This window comes from Platalea leucorodia (genome assembly GCF_965183815.1).
Source record: "Platalea leucorodia genome assembly, chromosome: 6".
NCBI lineage: Eukaryota > Metazoa > Chordata > Aves > Pelecaniformes > Threskiornithidae > Platalea > Platalea leucorodia.
Genome location: NC_138828.1, coordinates 18,097,281 through 18,120,794, shown reverse-complemented (window position 1 = coordinate 18,120,794; position 23,514 = coordinate 18,097,281). Strand labels below are relative to the sequence as shown.

At 37.0% G+C, this 23,514-nt stretch overlaps 1 protein-coding gene across 1 annotated transcript in view; it reads left to right on the top strand.

Moving 5' to 3' along the window:
- The window catches only part of LRBA (LPS responsive beige-like anchor protein), a 416,862-nt gene that overhangs the window by 201,474 nt on the left and 191,874 nt on the right, over nucleotides 1–23,514 (top strand). Inside the window, exon 37 of the mRNA XM_082315661.1 lies at nucleotides 17,243–17,367. Coding sequence (XP_082171787.1) covers nucleotides 17,243–17,367 — 125 coding nt within the window. The remainder of the gene's footprint in view (nucleotides 1–17,242; nucleotides 17,368–23,514) is intronic.

The following is a 23,514-nucleotide window of genomic DNA, read 5'->3' as shown; positions in this document are numbered from 1 at the left end:
GTAGAAATATATTTATTCAGATATTTTGATAAGGGTCCTTAAATACTTAAGCGCTATGTAAGTCTCGAAATTTAAAACACATTTCATACTCTTTTTGTTCCTCATTGGTGCAGAAAAGGGAAGTCTGGCACAACGCGGTCTGAGCATTGCTTGGTTGGCTAGGTCTTTCCTAGAGTTCGTCATTGATTCCATATGTGTATCTACTGTCTAGCCTTCACGGTGAATGCTACCTTTTATCTTTGGGAAATCTTTAAGCAATTTAACTTTGCTTAGCTTAGGGTTTGGTAATACGGAAATAACATAAGGAAAGTGATTTAAAATATTGTTTTACATAAAAAATGGAACTACTTATTCATTCATTATATAAATATAGCTCTATGTATTACTATTAATTCAACATCATTGGCTTTGATTGACATAAATGGTTATTATCAGCATAGTTTAGTCTTGAGATAAATGATCGTTCTATCAAGAAACAAAATACTGATTTTCCTGTAGAGAAACGGGGGATAAACTATTTTTGTTACTTCTAGTATGTTTAGAGCACATAAGTAACAGGTTAAGGGGGAGGAGTAGTCAAAAATATCACAAGTACTTCATATCATTTTCTTGCAACCTTAGCACTTCACCATGAACATTATAAATGACTGATTCTTCTTTAGGTACTGACTTGCTTTAGAATGATGTATGAAATAATATGTGTTTTGCATGTCCTGTTTGTAATGATAAAGGTCATATAGTATCATTTACATAATCTCTAGCCAGAAATGAACTCCAGCAATATCTTCCGTATAACATATACATTATCTGAGGTTTAAAACTCTCATTATTCATGAAAGTTAATTTTACAGTGGGTGTGAATGATCTATCTTATGGCTGCTTTTTTGATCATTCTATAAAATAATATGGAGCAAAGCCTGCACAAATAGCAGGAAAACCAGTAAAGAGTGATGCATTTGCTTGACTCTGTGTATACCCGATTGGATCTTGATTGATGGCAATCATTTGTCTTTGTCAAAAAAAGGAGAAAAATTCAGACATTGAAATAAGAGTGCTATCAAACTTTCTACAATGGCAGAAAGATTCTATTAATGTAGCCTGAGAGTATTAACTGTCTCTGCTAGAAAATGATAAAGAATGTTAATTTTTTTTCCTTGAGCATGTTTAAGTGTAAACTGCATTATTTTGTCTATGTGGGAAGACTAAAAGGGGCATGCTACAGATTTATGGCATGCTGGAATTGGAATTAAAAAAAAAAAGTAAATTACAAAAAAAGAAAAGAGAAACAAAAAGCCAAATACAAGAGCTTAATCCTTCTGATTATGATTTCGCAACAAAACAATAAAAGTTTAAGTAGCATAGTGTCGTAAAATCCTTAATGCTGCATTCCAATTGATATTGAAGCTTTGAAGACTAACTTCAAAGGAGGGTGAACAAGAGCAAAAAATAGATATAAAATAAACAACAAAAAAATGACAAGCTTGGTTTTAGAAGTCCTTTTGTATGTCAGATCTAGGAATATTGACCCGTTACTTGAATGGGCTTTAAGGTAACTTCCTTATTAACGATACTTAGAAACACAAAGCATATGCTTGTGCGTAATAGTGTAGTTAAGGGGAAAAATGCTATTTCACAGTACAGTAATGCTAGCAATGCAAGAATACTTTTAAAATAAAGGAATACATAATTTTATGTATATTAAAAAACCCAGCCAAACAAAAAAACAAACCACCAGAACCCCAAAGGGTTAATCATTGGATTTATCATGCTGTTTGTATCTGTGGATTTTATTATACATCTCTTACGGTCTCTGGTTCTAAATAGCGGTGTTAAAGTTTGATTACTGAAATGATATGTTCTAAATTATGAACACACTAAATATCCTCCATGAGTACTCTCTCTACCCTATTAAGGCAAATATTTTTTTCTTCCTAAACTTTTAAAGAATAAGAAAACTGTAGCATTCAACATTGCTGTTTACTAGTCCTTGATGCACCCTTAAAAATAAATATTTGAGAGATTGTCATTTTAAGGACAGCTGAAAGAACGGCCGTATCAAAACCAGGAACTGCAGTTCTATCTAATGCCCGTACTAATGTGCGTTGTGGCCCTCATTAAGTCATTTTAAAGTTTTTTGGGGTTTTTTTTGTTGGTTGTGGTTTGTTTGGTTTTTTTTTTTTTTTGCTATTTCTGCATTGTGTTCCTAAAAACATTTTCTAGCGTTGCCTTATTGCAGTGTGTGTCTGAGGATGGCAGCAGGCTCCTGATTCAAGCATTAAAAGGCAGCATAAGCACAGTGTTATCTGTCCTCGCTTAAAGAACCTTGTAGCGACATCATTAAAAAGTTCAGAGTTTTGGATGGATTCATTTGGTAACTTTCACGAAGCTGTTGCTACTGCTGCTGAAGATGCTAAGATGTGATATTAGCTGGGGTGGTGGTGGTGTATTTATTTTAATTTTTTTTTTTTTTAAATGGTAGGGTAGGTGAGACATGACTTGTATGATTGAGATCTTTGCTGTTTTAAGGAGCAGCTGCAAGATTACTTCATGACAGGGAAATTTTGGAAGTGGAAGCGCTGTGTGTTAAATATACACACTACTTCACCCCCTCTCGTCAGAAAAATAACAAGTGAGCACCAGACTAATATTGTAGGACAATACTAAGATTAGGAGCTCCAATTTTCAGGGAGCAATAGAATCAGGATCACCTGTAATGTCCTAATAAGGATATTATAGGAGAAATAGTCTCCCTCTCTCTCCTCTCCCACCCCTCTTCCCCCAGCCGTCTTTCTGCTCTTGCCCACCTGCATCTTCTGTCCCCATTAATTCTTCATCAGATTTCTTTTTTGACCTTTTATTGGTTTTTCCCAGGTTTTTGTCCTAGCCAGACCTGGTTTTGTGCCACCCCCTTCTCTACTCTGCCCCTTGTCCCACTGATTCTCAACTCTGTCCTCTCTTCTCTGCTTGATCACCAGCAGATCATGTCTGCATAACCCCTCCCCTCTCACATTTTTATCTTCCATGGCTTCCGTATCTAGATGCTTGCTTTGTGGCCTCATAGGCTCTTTGTCTCTCCTGTATCTGGATTGAATAATTTCCTCCTTTGTACGGCTGATGATGTTGTGGACATAGAGAGCACTGGTGAAAGACAACTGCAACTTTCGTTGTCCCAATGTCTCTCGATCTTTCTGGAGTAGCCATTTCAGAGAAAGTTTAGATATTTTCTTTATTTTATTTTATTTTAGTAGATAAAATTCTGGACTAGAGGAATTGTTCTTTGTTTGTCTGTGGGAATAATGCATGTTTGTCATGGACAGGAACTAAGACTTTCAGTGGGTTTGACGCACCTAAGGTCACAACCTGGGCATATGAGAAGTGTGATGGGGGGCAATCAGAGAGGCACGAACTAGGGAAGGATGGGCAGCATCTTAAAAGGTGTTTTACCATTAGCAAACACCTACTGATTGTATACAGACTGGGAACTTGCAAAGCCTTTAGCATGGCCATATTTGTCAGCTTTGTACAGAGATAACCAAAGAAACACTTTGGGCAACAGCTTCGATGTGGAAAAATTAAAGTTCTCTTAACATAGGTAACTTGGACTTGTGAAATTTTATTACAACTGATTAAAATATAGTAAACAGAAATTAAAATAATACCTTAGAAGACTTTTGGGCAAGTGGAATTACCTACAACCCTATATCTTATGAAGCATTCAAAAGCCATTGAATCCACTTCACGGAATAAATTCAGCCAAAGAACCTGTTACATTTGTTAACGTGTTAATTTCTCATCCCCTGATCCCATACAGTGTGCTGTAATCTCTGTGACGATTGTCAGTCTGTCTCTTCTCCTGTCATTGCCCCCTTCCCTCACGGGAAATTTTTGGGGAAAATACCATCTTGCAGTGATTAGTATCAAAGATTCGTTACTTCTATCATATGGTTTGGTAAGTAATCCGTAGCTATTGCTGTGATTTGCTGCTTGCCTATACAGCTTCACACATGTATTTCATTTCCAAAGTTTAGCAAAGTTATTCCCTATAAAGAGGGTGAAAGTCTAGATGAAAGCTATCCCTTTTGTGAAAACCATATTCTCTATCCCTCTTAGTGACTAGTGCAACAAAGTAAATTTTAATGGTGCATGATACTGAAAATGAATCCTGTGACCTTGAGAAGCTGTAGCAAAAGATCAAGTTTTATTTGAGTTCTTTTGCCATTGTTTTCATTACTGTATTTTTAATTTTTAGTTGAAAAATGTAGTACAAGTAGCTGTGTATATATTCAGTATTTGAAACAGTCCAAATTAAAATTCATAAGTCACTTAAAAAAAAAAAACAAAACAAAACAAAACACAACAAGCTGGTTTGCATGTAAATTAATATTTTTTATTCTTTTCTAGGGCTCTGTTCATTTCATTAATAACTGAATTCATCTTCCTTCCAAAATGAGAAGGAATGGTTTGTCTTCTGAAAACATTAACGTTTTTACAGCAATGGAAAACTTTTCACTTTATCTTATCCTTGAAATCTCTTACAAAATATATGGGCTTCTTATTTTGAAAAGGAAAGTGAAAACATTCAATTTTCATGATGAAATGAAACAGTCTTTTCTCAATTCTGAGTGTCATTCTGAATTGAATCTTCTGTCAGCAGAGAAGCTAATTGCAAAAAAATATGCTTCTCAATTCTTTTACCATGGGTTATTTTAAGTGTTTTCTGTGATGGATTTAACAAACTTCGTAAACAAGGTTTCTTGGAGAAGTTGTATTATATACTGTGTCAAAATGTGTGGGTTCTTTAAATTTTTTCATCATAAGCTACTGAAAAAAAGAAGTTACTCTAGTTTAGCAGGGATAATACATGATTATTTCTAAAGCTGAATAATGGAGAAAGGTGTGACTTTACAGATAATTACACATACAGTTTATATATGCGGGAGGAAGATTATGTTCAAGGAAGAAATGTGCATTGTGATGCAGTATACCTAAATTATGCTTATAAGTATCTGCACAATAATTTAACAGTGATATGGTCTTAAATAATCTTCTCTGAAGAATTTACATAAAACAAGAATTAACATCTCCAGCAAAAAATGTGGAGAATTGTACGGTTGTTACAGAGAAATGTTCTGCTCTTACATTTGCATTCCAGATTTTAAATATGCAATTTATAGTTATGTTACGAGTTTTCTTTAGTTCCTAAAGGATTTTTCTTTTCAGTGTCCTTACTATTGTTTTTCATGAACGTTAACGGTATCACATACTATACAGATAATTGATGTATACACACATAGATGGAATTCTGTAGTCTAGAAACTAAGGTTTGCCTGTGCCACTTGAAACTCTTTACCTTGGTGCCTAAGTGACACATCAGAACAGAAATTCCCAGAAATTAGCGCAGCCCCAGCCTGTTGTTTTTCACTGTAGTAATTCTTTCCCAACTCTGAACTTGGGGGTTAAGACCACTGATACTTGGGTTTGTTTGAAGTCTGTTCCTCCACTGTGGATGAGTACTTGGAAGAGGAACACGTTAGGAGGAAGGAGGAGCACAAATAGACAAACCACATTAGACTCGGGAAATCCCCTGAGCTGAAAATAGTTGGAAACTGGCAGAATATTAGGGGAGAACTTGTACATGATCAATTTGATCTTACTCTTCCTTAAGGCACCACTGATGTTTTTGGGTGCAGAATTTGGGGTTAGGCTTCTGGTGAGAAAAGGCAGAGCTGTTCCTGTGCTCTTTTTACCCAGCGGGTGCGTTCCTGTCCTTCCCCTGCAGGGGACAGGGAGTCCCTCGGGCGGCTGGTGGCCGCTGGAGTGATGCGGGTTGGGTGCAGTCCAGTGTGAGCGACCCCAGATTGCTCGGTTCTCCTCTCTGACGGGGGCATTTCTTAGTGGTGCTGAGTGGCTGTGGGACAGGGTTTCTTTGCTGCGTACGGCTTATCGTTTCCAGTTGTGAGTGACAGTGTCGCGTCCATTTCATTCTCCTCTGTGATGGGATTGCTGTGTTGAGAACTGCTTAATATTGAGAAAGTTGTTTCAGTATTAGGAAAGAACCTAAAGAGGTATGTTGTTTTTCCTACTGGGTGTTTTTTTTTTTTTTTTTTTTTCACATTTGACTTGAAACTCAGAATTACAGCTGCTGAGATGGCTGGTAAATTTGTCTTAAAAGCAAATAAAAGAGTAGCTGGCCGAAGAGGGAAAAGTTGGAAACCTTGTCAGGAGAGGTAATAGATCCCCTGAAGAAAAAGCTTCATTGTCTTTTAGCGTGTGTCTCTGTGGATGCTAACATAGAGGAGAGAGAAGTTGAGGGGAGGCGGCTACGCTCATTTTTAAATCACTGAAATGAAACAGGAAACATTTCCTGGTTTGTTGCTTCTTAAACTTTCATTTTACAGTCATTATCGATCCTGTTCTGTAACGCTGGATTCAAACGCTAACGCTGTTAGTCTTCAGTGTAAAGTAAGGATATGTGGAGGAAAGAATATTGCAATGTCTCCATATTGCTCAGTCCAAATGTTCACGACCAAGTTATCTGCTGCTAGATTTCTCTTTTAAAATAGCTATAGAAAAGAAGTTTACATCTTCTCAATTAGCTGCTTCTGACATGTCACCGTGCAAGCTTTTCTCCCAGGCTAAGCCCTTGAGTTACTATATTAAAGGAACTTTGGGTGGTTTAGCACTCTAATGTTGCTTATGCTTTATTGCAAGCAGTCCTTTCGTTAACTTTTGTAACATTAATAAGGATGCCTCCTGCACTTCTGTTTCGTTAATGTAGCCAGAGGATAGGTGTGATTTTCAGAGGGAGCCTGTAACTATCTTCAGAACCTTTATGACCCTTGGGGCATCAGTGGACCTCAGGAAGCAGTTCAGTAGCTTCAGCTAGCTTTGATCGGATGGGTGATTAAAGCTGCAGATATTTAGGTGAGCTTAATTAGCACTGAGTAATCAGGCATGAAATAGTACTATATCTAAATATAGGGTGACAATGATGGGTGTGTGCAGAAAAAACAACTATCAACTAACAGCTATGCCTCCCTACTTCTTGATGTTGGCCCAAACATGCACTTTGACCTTTCCAAATGGAGACTCCAGCTTTTTGTTAGCTTGTTCTCTGACATCAGCTCCCCACCTTGGGAACATTTTTCCTGCCTGCCTAGACCTTAATGTCTGTACCTTAATGCTGCTTCTCCATCCTCAGCAGTATAGTGTACGTGCTGTTTCACGCCGACTTCTGGCAGACGGTGCGGCAGGTAGGTGTGAAGCAGTATTCCTTACGCCGCCTGCGGGGACTTGGTGTGAGCTGATAGCCACCGCCTTGCAAAGAGCAGCTCGCAGGCAGCGTCTGCCCTTGCAGACTGTGTCCGGTAACAGGTTTGAACTTGGCTCTGCGCAGCGCCTGTTAAGTGCCAACCTTTTGTCTCCTGGTTCGTTGACCACATACAACAGAAGATAAGGTACGTTTTCAGGCTACTTTCTCCTTTATTTAAAGACTGAGTAAATACGGTATTCTCTGTGTGGTCCAGGAAAGGGTACTTCATCATAATTCAGTGCTGTGTTTTTATTTTTAGAGATCTTTTGCAAGGCTTTCAAAGGAGAAATATATTTAATAAGTTAAACCTTTTTAACAGTTTTTGAGTCCTGGTGTTGTTTCCTGACTGTGCTATGCCAGTATGGTAACAGTTAGGAGTCTTGCTCCATGTGCTTCTTAGTGGTCTTGCTGCCTTGTGCTTATTGTTTCCTGTCTCAGAGAGCGATACAATGTTTGCAGTTACTTGAACTCTTTCTTACATATGTTCCTGCAATCATCACACAATGAAGTCATTTCCCAGATTTTTGCCCTCCTCAGATTTTTAAATCCTGAATTAAATCTCCAACAAAAGTGTTAGCCTTTCAATCACGCTTGAAGGATGATATTATTTGGTTTTGGTTGGGTTTTTTTTGGTTTTGGTTTGTTTTTTTTTTTTTGTTTTTTGTTTTGTTTTGTTTTTTCCAATATAAGCTTTGATTTTAGTTCTCTCAGAGAGTAGGAGAAATGCAGGTAATGTTGAAGGTGGGTGTCTCTAAGACTTCAGTATCCTAACCTGCAATTCAAATTGATAATACCTTTTCCAAGATACTGTTTAACAGTAGCCAAACATGCTGCGGACCCGAGAGTTACCTATTCCCCCTAATGTAATTTAAAGCAGAGGGACAAGCATGTTCAAAATAATTTGTGATTAAGCAAGAGGTTGAGGGGGGAGTTTTCTTATCTCCCCAGATGCACTCAAATTCTGTCCACAATAAAAAGATAAAATGTATATCTTTTTGGTATGTAGGCATTTAGAGACCTGAGAGAGGGCTTTCTTCTCTTTATTATTCTAGGTTGAAAAAAAATATAAAAACCCACGTGTAAGCAGGTCAGAGGTGTTCCATCTCTCATAATTTAGAGGACAGTCTCTTTCCTATCAAAGGAACTAACAGGTTGGTCTCTCCTAAATGGAAAACTTAGGTTGGCAAGGCCGGTTTGAAGGCAAGTGATCTTTAATAGACCTTACACCACCTTGCAGAGGTCCGTTCTGGATTGGGAAACTGTAGCTGTTGTACCCAAGTCTCGGTCATCTTTCCTATTCCTTTCTTCCATGTTTGTTGAATTGCTGAGTTAATTTAGTTACTAGATATTAATTTTAACTACTTTTTCTGGAAAAAAAAAATGAACAATTAGTTTAGACCTTTCTGGCAGAGGACTCTGAAAATATATATGCAAAAGAAAAAAATTTTAACTTCCTTTAGAAGAACATAGAGCAGAAAAGTACTTGCTGAATCAGAGGGGTGCACTATTACATTTTTATGGAAGCAAGGAAAGTATCCAGCTGTTAAGAGAGCTATAAAAAAGGGATACAGGTTAGCCACAGCTCTTAAAAGTGCAGATATGTGGGAATGTGATTTCATCCTGTTTCTTCTAGAAGAGATGGTAGAGAGGCTGAAATGTTTGGTGCAGGTGAAATGTAAGATTTCTGGAAAAAGCTTTACTGTAATTCCTGTGTTTAATACTTTTAGGGTCAGAACAATATACAAACAAAACAACAGTTCAGAGGAGATCTATCTTGTTTTGGTCAAAAGTTGATCTACATATCCAGAAATGCTGAAAGATTACAATCTCAAATTCCAAGCTCCTGGAAAGAATTAATATGAGTTGTAATATTTCAATGTACTTTATTCCTCACAGAAAAGCTGATGATGCTGTAATTAGTGAGAAAAGATATAGGTCCTTTCTATGCATGTGCTTAAGGTGAAAGCATCAGAACCAGTAGGAATGGCTAAGGAGAGAGAGATGAGATTGAGCTGGCTCCTTTATCATATATCCTCCAAGATAGATTCTTATATTCCATTGTTCATTTTGGCAAGGAAGGGATGAGTAAGTACTGCACACTAAATTTCCACATTATCAGACAAACAGCAAAAAAATCTCCAGCATAATGCAGTGTACCTATTTTTTGTATATTATGCTAGTTATTGTTATTTTCAATATGAACAGCAGTTTATGGGATCTGTATGAACTGTGGTTATTTTGAAAAACAAATTAAAAGTTGTTGACTGCAGTCAGGTGTAGGATGTGCGAGATCTGGAAAGATTTATGAGCAACTAAGCCAAAGCATCCGGTTGCAAATTTGCAATACGTTCATTCTTCCATGTCTGAGTCATGTTTGAACTAATTTTGCTCAAAGCCAGAAGAAAGTTTTCATGTTAACTTCTGATAGAGAAGTGGAGTAGTTTTCAGTTAATTTATAATTAATCTTGATGGAAATGCATCAAGAATTGAACTGTGTCTTAAGGTGCCTGTCTTTTAAAGTGCAGCTTTATTTTAGGCTGATCAAAATTAAGATCAGTCCAAGATAAGATAGTGGTAGTGGTTGCAGAGTACGTGATTAGTACTGTATCATGTATTTAAGTGAGCCCTCTTTGAAGTATCAGTGTGCACTGGAATGCCAGCACTTCAAAGAATGCTTCCTCCAAAAAAGCTGGGGCTGTGGTTAGCCACCAAGGGGTTAATAAAGATCAAAGAGGAGCATACATAAACTCATACATAAACAGAGCCGTTTTTAAACTGGAGGTTAATAACACCGTCATCTAGGACAGCAACACCTTAAAGGTGGGCTTGTCTTTACCCTGACACGGCACTTTATAATGCGTAGAGGGAGACTGAAACATTTATAGTCAACATTTTTCTGGCTTGCTTTTTAAATGAGGAGTTCAAAGCTTGTCAGTGCAGAAGAGTCTTTGTGATATCTGAAATTAGCATTGTTCCTCTCTTTTTGTTTTGCAAGCTGGTTAGATGAGAATGGATTTTTGGCATGATTCAAAACGCAGAGATCGGGAGGCCTGGGCGGGGAATTGTAGCTGCAATGTCTAACGGGTGGTTGAGACAAAGAGATAATATCCTAACTATTTACTGTATGAAAGCATACAAACAGTGTTTCTACCAGTTTTGAAAATGCAAATCTAGGAATTACAGATCTGTGCTGTTTGTACTGTCTTGTTTATATGGGGAAATAGCATGAAACATTTGTTAAGACATGCTTCCCTTACTGACATTCCCATTTTTTTTTCCTCTACACTGGAGGTACATTAGGTTTAAACTGTACAAAGGTCCCCTACAACCGTGCAAAGGTCCTCAGAGTGACGGTTCCGTGCTAAGTCCATGTAGACACTGTGCCTCAAGTTCATAACCTGCTTTTCACATCTGTTTCTTCTGAAAGATGTGAAAAAAAATGGCACAACTTCTCTTCTGGAAACACAAGACACCCCACCCCCTTTTGATAAAATTGAAGCACAGATAAAAGCAAAAGTCCTTTTAGGAAAAATCCTTTATAGACAAAGTGTTTTCTTGGAGAAGGATTAGAAGAAGCAAATAGACTATGCTAATTTAATGGATTACATTAATGTTCTGCATAATTGATATTATGCCAAAGAAGTTGTACTCGGTGGCCTTGGGCCTTTGTTATGACCAGTTCTGTAACTACAGTAATGACTGTGGCAGAGATTAAGAGCCTGCCTGTGCATGATGTTTCTTGCTTAAGGGTTCCCAATTATCTCCATTTGTGGAAGTCTGTATTCTGAAACTGTGGAATATGAATGTCTATGTGTGGAGAAAATGAAGATAACATGAGAAGGCACAGACTCTGCTAATATTAGCGTATGATTACATATGTCTTTTTTGATATCAAAGATGTTCTTCCTCATCCTTTCCTTCCTTCCCCTCACCTGCACATTTTTTTCCCTCATTTTTAGTTACATAGTTGCTGGTGAGACTGCAGTGTAAACAGGTTACTAATATAAAACAGAATAAAAACACTGAACCCTAATAAGCCCAGATTGTTACTGTGATTTGGTTTAGTGTGGCTGCACAAATGCTTACGTGAATGCAACAGAGGGAGGGAGGGAGGGAGAGAAGATGATCTTTAACTGGTTTTGCCATCGAAGAAAATATAGGTAAGGTAGGTAGCATTTCGAAAGATCTCAATGCACTTATCAGGAGTTAATTAATCTTTAATTTTCTAAAGTAGATACATTATCAGTGAAGTGCTGTGAAATACACACATTGAGAGAGAGTGTAGCTGACCAAGTAATATTTTAGTGGCAGCTTTGACTTAATACTAATCAAACACTTCCCTGTGTGCTTTGGTAGTACAGGTAAAGTTGGGAATCGGATCAGGAACCTGATTTACTGAAAAACAGTCATTTTCCCTACTGCATCAGTACTCTGATGGAGGTTTACCACACGGCAACACAAACACTTGTGCATGGCATCTCTGCATGAAATGCTGAACTTAGTACTGCTGCTGAGAACTTGCTTGTCACATTACATCTTCAGTGTTTGCTTTACCATCATCAAGCTCAATGTTTTATTTTCCAAAATATGTTAGATATTTTTGATCATGTTACAAATTAATAACACAGCTGGATTTACACAAAACATTTTTTAGATTAGTACTTATAGCCATGTAGCTAATTATAGCGATGTGCTCTGGTGTAACTTGTTTTTTTAGATGATGGTTTGGGAAAGCTCGTTACAAGAATAGTGAAGGGCTTCAGAAAATGTACTTGCTTTCTGAAATTGCATTTTATCAAGTCAGTTAGTGGAAGATACCTTGCATTTTATTATTACATGCAAAATATGAGAGATTTTAGTTAATATTCTGGACATCCAGCTGCATGAAAATGCAATGGATTTGAATTTGCAAGATAAAGCAGTCTTACATTACATGATGCCCTGCAGTCTGCTAGCAGTACTCCATCAAGATTTCTGCAGTACTTTCTAGAACTTCAGCACTTTTATCTTTGGATTGACAATCAAATGTGAATGCTTATTGCTTCTTTTTTTTTGGAGAAAAATGTTTGTGTATCTTGCAGCAGATGTCTGTCTTGAGTTCTTGATGTATTTTTACATGGAAGCAGAAGCTACCTAGATAGAGAGCAAGAAATGTTCCTGGAGAGCATTAAAATAATTCAGCATATTTTTTCTTAGAAATTTGGCATCACTATTTATGTTTCATGATTGCTCTTTCATGTAATTTAGAAGTAGCACCTGATGTTGTGCATTTGATGAGCCATTGCAACCAAAATGCTGAATAAATTAAAACCAGAAGTTGTGGTAGGCTTGCAGTCGGTGATGGAGAAATTGCAGAGCCGCCTTCTTCCAGGTTTCCTTTCAAATCTATATTGTTGTTACTGATGCATAAGTGGTGTTGCCGCTCTGCGTTTGGTTGTCTATGAAACTAATTTAGCCTGGGTCTCTGTGTTCGAGCATTTACACCTTAGAAATTGCCATCAATGATTGATTGCCTTACTGATGGTCTTAGCGGAGAGACCAAGGAGTGATTAGGTTTGGAGATTGACTTACCTGCTTAACTCTACAGTTAGAGTTCCAACGAGGAGTATGTCATCTGGAAATTTATCTTGGTATCTTCACATAGGTTTAGGGCATGGGAATGAGGTATTACGCTTACGTCATGATCACCACCTGTGTTCTCGTTCCATGGCCGGGGAACAGCCTTGCCTTCCAGACATGTCAGTGCAATCATTTCTAGCAGTACAAAATTCACGTTGGCTAATGTTATCTGTGTTTAATGCACATAATTGCCATACAGCAGAGCAAGAACTGTTTTTCTTTAAACAGTAGAGTGTGCAAAGACTATAACAGCAGACTGTGCTGGTCTGAGTCCTCATAACAACACATTTTTTCGAGAGCATATGCACTCTAGTTTCCATCTGCTTTTAAGTTTGTTGCAATTGTCTTTCATGTGAGTGGGTTTTCGTGCCTTTAAGGCTAGATAGCCTTCTAGATAGAAGAGGTCGTTTAGAGCTCTAGTCATCTTCTGTCTCTGTAGATGATTTCTGTAATGCTGTGCTGCTTTCGCCTTTCCTTCCTTTTCTTTCTCTTTTCTGTGCTATGTTTGTTTATTTAGTACTTCACTAATCTAAGGATCCAAAGGGATGCTTCTGCGGTGTGCTAAAATCCATTCTCAATTAACTGGTGGCCCAAGTACAGCCCTAAGACCTCTCAAACTATTGCTTTTGTGGATTTACGTTTTCTTTCCTCTTCCCCACTTCGCAGTGTCCCTTTTCTATCCATACTAGTGGGCTGACTGCTGCTTCTCTGTGGTCGTAGAGGTAGCAGAATATCTTGAAGTACACAGTGGATAAGGCATTACAAGAAGTAATTCTTCAGCAACTGCATGATCCTCTCGTCATTCTCTGGTTGTACTGCTTAGATTCAATTTAGATCTCCTATAGGGTATGAGGACCAATAGGTAATGCCCACACCTAAATTTCCTTTGCTATAACACCATAATAAAACTAGTACACCAGTTGGTTTGTTTTATTTCCAAGTGTGTTAATCTTTGAAACTGGTAGGAAAAATAGGTTTTTGTTCTTGGAAGGAAGTTCTGTGAGCATTTAAGCTTCTTGCCATTGACCACAGTGAAGTGACGTTTCTTTTGCATGGCACGCTCGAGAGTCCCGAGAATACAGGTTATGCTGGTCATTCTGTATTTCTTCTCATCTCTGTACAATTGTAACAATCTAGTTAGTTACATGGGAATTGAGAGGAAGGTTTTATCTCAATTCTGAGTACATAGCCTGGTAATTTGAGGAACTGTTTGAAAAATAAAGCAATATAATGGTTATGCTAGTTGAATAAAACACTTCTTAATATCAAAGCTTTGTTCCTATTCAGTCAATATTGTTACCAAGAAACCACTAATTACTATGTGTCATGTTGGAGGGGGCCCTGACAAATCCATGCAAATCATATGATTTATAATTCATAAATCCCTAATCCCCTGAGAAATGTTGCTCTTGCACTTACTCTAATTGAGTACTTATGTTCATTGATCCAGTCCATATAGCACCTTTAGTCCATAGGGCAGCCTTTATTGTAGGGCCAGAAACTTCTGTTGTCAAATGTCCCCCGTAGTCGATGGCACCATACTGTTCCCCAAATCTGCTTACTTGGCCCTTTGCTTCATAAGCCTGCAGTCCTTCAGCACTCAATTCTGCCTGAATCAGAGCAACATTTACGTCTGTCTCCCCCTGGCTGTAAAGGTACAAAGTCTGCATGGTACAGCGTTGCCTTTTGGGGATGGGACTGCAGTGGTTAATTGATCTTACTAGTAAGCTAGTTGTTCTGGAGTAGCTATGTAGTATACTGCCTTATATTGGTACTAATATGCATTTGTCCCAGTAGCTGCTCTCAAAAATGGCTTACTTGTAAGAATTAGACAACGTAGGTATTTATTTTGGGCTGTGCAGGTTTTTCTTGGATATTTTGCTGTGTAGAGTAGACTTTTTTTTTTTTAACCTCATAATACAGTGGTTGCCAATAGTTATAAAAACCCCAATACACAGTCTAATAGTTGATATGTTGTTGTTTTGTGAGTAATCAGCGCACCGGTGAAGGAGATGGAATCCTATGCAGATTTCATATGCTGAACTGAAAATAAAAGTAGGGGACTAAAGATATATTGTGTTTCAGGATAATACTTCGTGCCTGATCATTGCTACCTGTTTTTCTAATAATTTTAGCATAGTTTTGTAATGTAGCATAATTGTAATTGTTATCCAGAAGAATGGCATCACTTAATTCTATCAAAACTGTAGAAAGATAGATGAATGACAAATTAATAATTTACCATCTTTGCATAATACTGTAGCAGAGAATACCAGAAGGATTGATGGCAGAAGAGGTTAACAAATTTTAGCGGCTTCCATTAGCTTTTCATTGTCATATGTTTGTGGTGCTGACTGAAATAAGCTTTGTAGGAGATCTCAGTCTAGGGAACTAATTACTTGTGCCGATTGCCATACTGATGAATAGACCCTCATTGTATCATTCCCCTGAAGACGAGGAACAGTCTGTGATTCACGACTGCATCCTGGCTGATATTTGATAATAATTTTAACAGATAAATGTAGGAAGGCAGAATGATGAAGTGCCTATCCATGCTCTACGACTATCAAAGGCATGCACATAGCCAGCTGTGTTCTGCCTTTTTTCTATAATCACTAATGGAGAATTTTAAGTTATTAATCGACCTTTGAATAAACCCATATCTTCCCGTGTTTTATAATTTTTGTTTGGTTAATTATTCAAAAATCATTGGATTTTATAATCAAAGCATTCAAATTTTAGCCTGATTGTAACACACACAAAGTGTGAAAATAAGATACCGGGGCATTTGATTCTAATACTTCAGTATTTTTCTGAAAGTAAGAAATCAGGAAGATGAAGGTGTTAGAAAAAGGCATAGAATTTTAATGAAGGTTGATGCAAAGACACTCTCAATTTCTATAAGATTATTTTCAATCACAATTTTTAATGTCTTACAAATTGTGTTTGAGAGTAGGGTCATGCAAATTATTCTGGCTTTTGTTACCACGTTTGTTTGAAACCTTGATTTACCTTAAATAAAACTCATTTCTGCCTTTAGACCTCAAAACTAAGAATGCAGATACCAAGTATTTTTAACATTGCGATCTCTAAATTAGTTGTGGCTATTCATTTGTCAGTGTTGACAGGTATACTTTCTATTAGCTCCTGGACAAGAAATGGAATATATATGCATTTTCATCTATTGTTTTAAGACTAGCTACGTTAACAAACAAAATCGGAGTTTTTTAATTTGGGCATACAGGTTTTCAGGCTATCGTGGCTATTCTACGCTTTAGGCATTTTCTATTTGTTTATTTTCTGTACCTGAAATTGGCGGTTTTTTGTACATTCTCTGGGCTAAAATACTGTTTTACAGTGGCATTCATTCATGACCGTCTAACAAGATAGTAACTGGCACTTATATATGACCATATTAAAAAGATCTACGTATATTTGGAGCATACAATGGAAAATAATGAATTTGATATAACCTTTTCTAGATGTAATTTTTTAAAAGTATGCCTTCAATATAGCAATTATTACACATCATAACATGTAGTTCTTAATTAAATGTAAAAACACAACTACATAAACCAGAAATCCAATCTGATTTGCTCGAAAATAGATTGCTGTTTCACTCTCCTGGAATGGTTTATTTAAAAACAGTAAATGGAAAAGAAATGCATTTTCTTGTGTTGTTCTAAGCCTCAGGGGCTAAATGTAATGAATATTTTAAGAGATTATTTTAATTAAATTCCTGCACATCTAAACAGAGTAATATTTTATTATCACATACATAACCATGTAACTGAGGTATTCATTAAAGTTAACACTTTCTGGACCAGGAATTCATGGTATGATTTACTGACCTTGTGCAAAAAGGCACAAATTAGGAAGAAAAATGAAGGGGGACAGACTTTGATTAATATAGGTAATGCTATACCATATTTATAATAGCCTTTTCCCTATTCTGGTTTATAAATGCAGTCACTGAGAAAGGTGCCCTGCTGAGGCTGAAATGAGGCTGAAATCGGAGCACATGCCACTAGAGTGTGGGGAAACTGATCACACTGTCAGCAATTCATTTCAAAATGATGTATTTAGTGCTCATTTCACCTTCCAAGAAAAAAGGGAAAGGAGTTCCTTAGACTGGAAGGTGATATTGTTATTTTCAAGGACATACCTAAGTAAAAGATTGCAGAAAGGGGGGAGGTTAAAAAAAAAAAAAAGGCAAAAGCAGCGCAAACAAGGAGAGCTTTATGCAGAAATTCAGCGCTACCATGCTGTTTGATAATTGCTAACATATGTGGCTCCTCTGTTTCATTGTAGTCGTCCTCGTGAGTTCTGGCGCCTTGACTACTGGGAAGATGACTTGCGGCGCCGGCGACGATTTGTGCGTAACCCCCTTGGATCGACACATCCTGAAGCGACACTAAAAGCAGCCGGAGAACATGGTCAGTGTAAAATCTGCTTCTTGCCAATAGCAGCAGGTTACAGTACGTGGCAGTAAAGACTAGACCTTCATTCCTATAAGATGCTAGAAAATTGTCTCAAATGCCAAAGGCTTTTCTCATTGCATTTCAGACATGTTCAATACGAAGATAAACTGACCGTTCCTTCATATAAGTAATGTTGGTATTTGTTAAGCCTCTTCATTACATCTTAGTTGAGCTGGCACGTTGTGAATACTTTGCATACAATGATTACAAATACAGGTCTCGCTAAGCAGAAGAAAAGTGGATGCAATTTTGCCATTAATCCCTGGACACACTTTCTTGCGGTAAATTACCAATTTATGCTTTAGTAACTTCAGAATAAGATCTTTCCTGTTCAGAAATCCACAGCAATGATTTCACTTAGCCTTAGCACATATCTGCCTATCGTTACAGATACATTAAAAGAAAAATAACACTTCTAAAGCTAAACTGTATTCAGACCTTTGCTTATGTTTAAGTCCTCAAGTGTTTCTGCAAGAATTTGATATGGTAGAAATAGTAACAAATGCTGAAACGTAAGGTATTGTTCAACAGCAAATGGTAGCGATGATTTCTACCCAGTGATTTTAAAAAAGGGAATTGCACTTTTTAACAGGGTTTTTTTCCCCCTATTTTATTATCAGGGATCATTCAGCTACAGGCTGCTCTGTCTGTTCTAGAGGAATGTATTTACAAAACTAATACAGTAATCAGTTTGAGAATTCTGTAATAGATAAACAAACAAAATTTTAGGGTTTAGTCTAGAATTTTCTGTCTTTGTGATCTAATAAAGATACATTGATAAGGTAGAAAAATCTTTCTTATATTTAAAAATAATTTACTTATAATTAAAGCCGAGCACCCTTCACTTTGAAGGTACATGTCATGGAACAGAATAATTTAAATTTAGGTCCTTTTTTTTTTTTTCTTTTTTAGTCTGTGAATTACTGCATACATATAATACGTGCGTGTGTATGCATGCATATATGTGGAAGCATAAACTTCATGCTAATTTAAAATTATTAAGACTGTTGTATGAATATAGAAGATCACTGTCGTAAAGTTAGTTTCCGTCAAGCATCTTAACCTCTTGCACTCAGCCTTAAAGAGCCATTTCTGGAAGAAAATGTCTACAATATGTCAGCTGATATAATGCCAAATGTGACATCAGTCCTCTAAAATAAATGACCATACAGAGAATAGTCAATAAAGTGATCTGAAAGCAATGTTCGTAGAGCCCTACATCTTTGACTATAGAAAGAGGAACAAGATGTAGAATTAATTAACCCACTTTTTGCTTTGGGGCTTGTTGTTCTTAATACTGTGTGTTGTTTCTGCGCCATGGACTTTCAGGGCACAAGGTTTCTTTCTGTTTAATACTCCATGGATAGACAACAACTGCCCCCCTGTAATATTATGTTTACTCTAAATCTAAATAGATCTTGTCACAGTTTTATGTATTCTACTCACATTTTCGTATTTAATTTTTATATTGTTTATCAAAATACTGAAGAAATCTTTATTTTTACTGCAAAATATTTAAAGCTCCTACCTATATTTGTGTAACTAACTCTTCCATAAGTAAACACACACTAATACAATTATTCATCTTTCGTAGTAATGTGATCTTTTCACCAATCCATGCTATATTTCAAGGGCTATGGCTCATACTCAGTGTGTAATTGACAGGAGTACAATTTTTGTCAATACAAAAGAAGAGTGACTAAAAGTAGCCCTACTTCATAGGTAGCTAATAGGCATAGCTGGTAGCTAACCCTGGTAATTTAAATACAGCTAATTGTTTTCCGTCCGCCTTCCTCTTCAGAATTTGACATCCTTAACAGGCTTCGACTATATTTAATTTCTTGATGTTGTTTGATTCTGAATTTAATTCCATACTGCCTTTGTTATCTGTTGTCGTTCTGTTTCTTTATCTACCCAGTGAATATTCTAGTTTACCTTAAGTCATTATTTAATGTGATTTCTGAAAAGATAGATAATTACTATCTGCCTGAGCATGCGTACGTCTGCAGCTGTGTTGTTCCAAGACCTTCCACTGGCGAGGTGTAAAACAGATGACCAAAGTACAAATTCAAGTTCAATTGGAAACTATAATAGGAATACAAAGGTGGTTGGGGTTTTTTAATGGTTTTGTTTTGGGCTTGGGCTTTTTGGTGTGTTTTTTGTTTTGGTTTGGTTTTTCTTCTTAAGTCTCAGAAGGTACAGTTGTCAGAAAGGTCAACTGGAGTGGTCACCTGATCTGTTTCTGAATTGTGTTTATAAACTTTTAATATTAACCAATATCGGGTCAGAAAATCCAATTCTTTTCAGATTTTTGGAACGAGACTTTCACGCCCTGTTTTCATGATGTAGATATCCTTAGAATTCGCAGAATATTTGCCCCAGTATTTTATGATTTCTTATCAATAATTTATCATTAATTATTCTATTTCAGTTAATTTTACATGTCTCTGAAGCAAAAGCATTTTTACATAATGAATAAAAGGTTCCCCGCTGCCTATTTAAGCTTTTCTCAAAACAAAACAAAGCAAAACCAAAACCTGAAATTGGACATAAGGGATTTTGCCAAAAGGGAGACGGGGGAAAATAATGCATAAATAATGGGAAAGTACTATTGCAGTAACCATGCTTGAAAGCATGGATTTTAGCACACTTTTCATTAGTAGATGCACGTTGACAACTGCTTGGTGTCTTTCAGATAAAACCAGATGCATTCTCCACCCCAGAGAGCTCACAGGCTAGGAAAGATCACAATTTGCAACTGTGAAAATGACTCAGAAACAATCGGAAGCCTAGATATTGTTCAGTAAAACCTAGAGAGAACAGCAACAACAACAATCAGCTCTGTTGCAGCCTAGTTCTGTGTCTTAGTAGCAAGAACCAATCTTTTCCAGGGATTGATTTGATTTGAAGGAGAACCTCTGGTGCAGAGGTGGCAGAATAAATACCTGAAGACTAATGTTCTCTGTTCAGACAATCAATACCAGCCCCATGACTATACTTCTGGCTACCTTCTAGTTAAAAACAAATTTTTTAATTCTGACAATTTAATTGCCATTCCCAAGTTCACATTAACTTGCTTGGGAAAAAAAGGCTTTAGGTAATTTTTCAAAGGCAGGGGGGGAATCCTTCCAAAATGGCTATTTATAAAAGTCAGTCCAGTAGTGTATTGTGGGGGAAGGAAAGAGAGCGGAAGGTGGTTTGGTAGAAGTTTGGGACGGAAAGAGTTAACTCTTTTCTGTTGTCCCTTGCACTCATTGTTTAGAAATCAAACCAAAATACTTACATAGGTGTAAAAGTGCAAAACATGAGTACTTTAATCCTGTTGGTATTTTAGACTGACCCCCAAATACAATATTTTGTGAGAGAATCTTCAGCTGCTAGAAAACACCTTATCAAGCTTTTTAACAAGTGATTTGTTGTTTTTTATTGACGTTTGTTAAAAACTTGGGGAGAGGGGGATTAAAACAGTCTGTAGGATTCCCATCAAGGCAATAGGTGGAGTTCAGAGTGTTGTGCCTGCAAGGGACTAGCGGCCCATCACCTACAGTAGGGCAATTGACTGGGCAGTTTTCTTTGCCTCAGCTCAAGGGATGAAAAAGAAGTCTTAAAAATAATATTTAAAAAAACTGATGTTAAAGTGGTCGTTTTTTCCATTGTTATCTTTTTTAAACACATAGGAAGACTAGAGGGAGGCTTCCGAGAGCCCTTTTTTAAAAAATGGATAGTAAGGGTTTTTTTAATGCATCTTTTCCCTGACTTGCTTTTCCTGATAATATTTACCAGACATTAAAAAAAAAGACAAAACAACAGTAATATAAGCATCTTCTATATCATGCTTTCCGATACTTTATTTTTCAAATGGCTTTTAAAAATTGTGTTTCACATGTAAGGTGAAGTTGCAGACAAACAATTTAAAATTATCTGTCATTCTGTGAATGCCTTAAGCTTGTTTAGCAATGTAAGCTAAACTATTATTTTTACGCCCCAGTGTTCCAGAGATTTAACTGGAATAAATAAGACTCTCTGCAGATGCAGAGATCTGTTTGCAAAAAGCTACTTGAAGAAACGGGGTCTTACAGAGCAGTTTGGGGAGGATTGCATGGAATTACACTAATGAATTATAATAATGAAATGGCAGTGCTAGATAAATACTCTGCCAGCAGGCTGATGTGTCCTGTGCAATACACAGGCCATGCCTTGAAGTCTTGATCTTGAAAAGGTATACGTTAATGTATGCTTCGATCTGCAGGATTGGAGCCAGAAGCTCCAGTCCCACCAAGAAGAGGCAGGCCTGGCAGAGAGCAGTTTGGGTTAGCAGATGACAGAGCAAGGTCTGGGACCTGAAATATGAAATCCAGTGTAATATACCCATGCGCCTACATGGGAACTGGCTATGTCACACGATGTCACGCTCCGTCATAGGTATCTCTAATCAGTAAATATAAAAAGAGAACTAGACTCTGGCATACCGACATAAGTGCATTTATCTACAAAAAACAGGTGAACCCGTGTGGAGTACATGCAGTTCTAGACAGATACTCGTGTGAGCACGCGTGTGTTGGCTGCAGGTGTAGCGCTTTATTCGAGTCAGTACAGAAGCAGCAGGTTCTGGTTCAGAGGGTGATGCCTTACCGCCTTCCAGCAGCTGGTATCCGCAGATGCGCAGACAGGCTCCACGTCTTCCTGCGCCTGGGTGTACACACGTTTCACGCGTGTCAGGAAACGTGGGTAACTAACATCATATGCAAAGAGATGACAAAAATTTACAAAAATGGACTAAAATGACTTATGGTCTAAAGTCTTTTATTGAAAAAGGCAGTTACGTAAGATGTATGTTTTTGAATCAGTAGTTGGGGAAAGAAACAAAATCAGAGTACGTGACAAAGATGAGGCCCGAGGTGTATGCTTCTGTTATCCAGTCATCTTTGGCTTGGAAGTTGCTGTACTGATTTTATTTTTTCTTAATGGTAGATGAGAAGAAAGACTGAAGGACATACTAGTATTTTGGACAAGTTGTGCTAAGTATGATCTTGGCTCTCAGTTCAATCTTAAATGACAATAGGTAGAAGGCTAGTTTGAAATAACGTCTTCAGTAAAACACAAATAGATTGTAGTAAAGGAAGCAAAAATGGCAGCTATGTACAGCGCAGATGGGGTTTTTGAAACAACAGTTTGCCTGTATTAAAAAAAAAAAAAAAATTATCTTTGACTTTATCCCTGGGAAGGTTTTGTTCTATTTTACTTTTTTTGATCTTCAAGAGAATGCCGGTAGGCCACTGAGTAACAGTGCATGTGGTGTATATTAGTATACTGTTGGTAATTTTACTGCTGCTAACTTAAAATCCTCAAGGGGGAGTTAATTACAGGAAAACCTTTCTAAATATCAGCTGCATATTTTCCATGACAAGAAGGTTTTCAGCTCATGTTGAACAACTCCAGAATCTGAGTTATCATTATTTACATGAGCATATTTTAGAAGAAAGTAAAATTTGTGTTTGTACAATGCAGTTAAAGCTTTACAATAATTTATTTTTAAAGCCTTACTTACAAGTGGCAGTTATTGGTCGGGGAGAAAGGACCATGCATAAATTGCATTTTATTTTGCATGGCAAGTTAAATTTCCCTTTCTTTGTGTTTTTTTTTTGTTTGCTTGTTTTTGTTTGGGGTTTTTGTTTTTTTGTTGTTGTTTGGTTTTTTTGTAAGCTCAAGGCCTAAACCAAACCCAGGGTATTTGGTGGTTTGGAGCGGGTTTTTTATTTGTTTGTTTGCGTTTCTTTTTTAGTTTTCACTTAATTGAAAAGTTCATTATTTGCAATTTATGTGCATATGTTTACTTAAACAATTTAAACTTTATATATTGCCACTGGGGAACTGCCGCCTTCTGTAAATGTTTGCAGATTAACATATTTTTAAAGTAAGCCAGTGGAACTTCAGATCAAGTATGGCAGCAATCAGAGAAAGCAATGAGCGATGTGTTGAAGTTACTCGGTCCTGGTCTGTTTGGTGCATGTTTTTCAAACACCGCTGTGCCATGGGCATTCTCAATCTATTTTTTTAAGAAATAGTTTTTTTTTCAACTTAAAAAACCCTCAAACATCACGT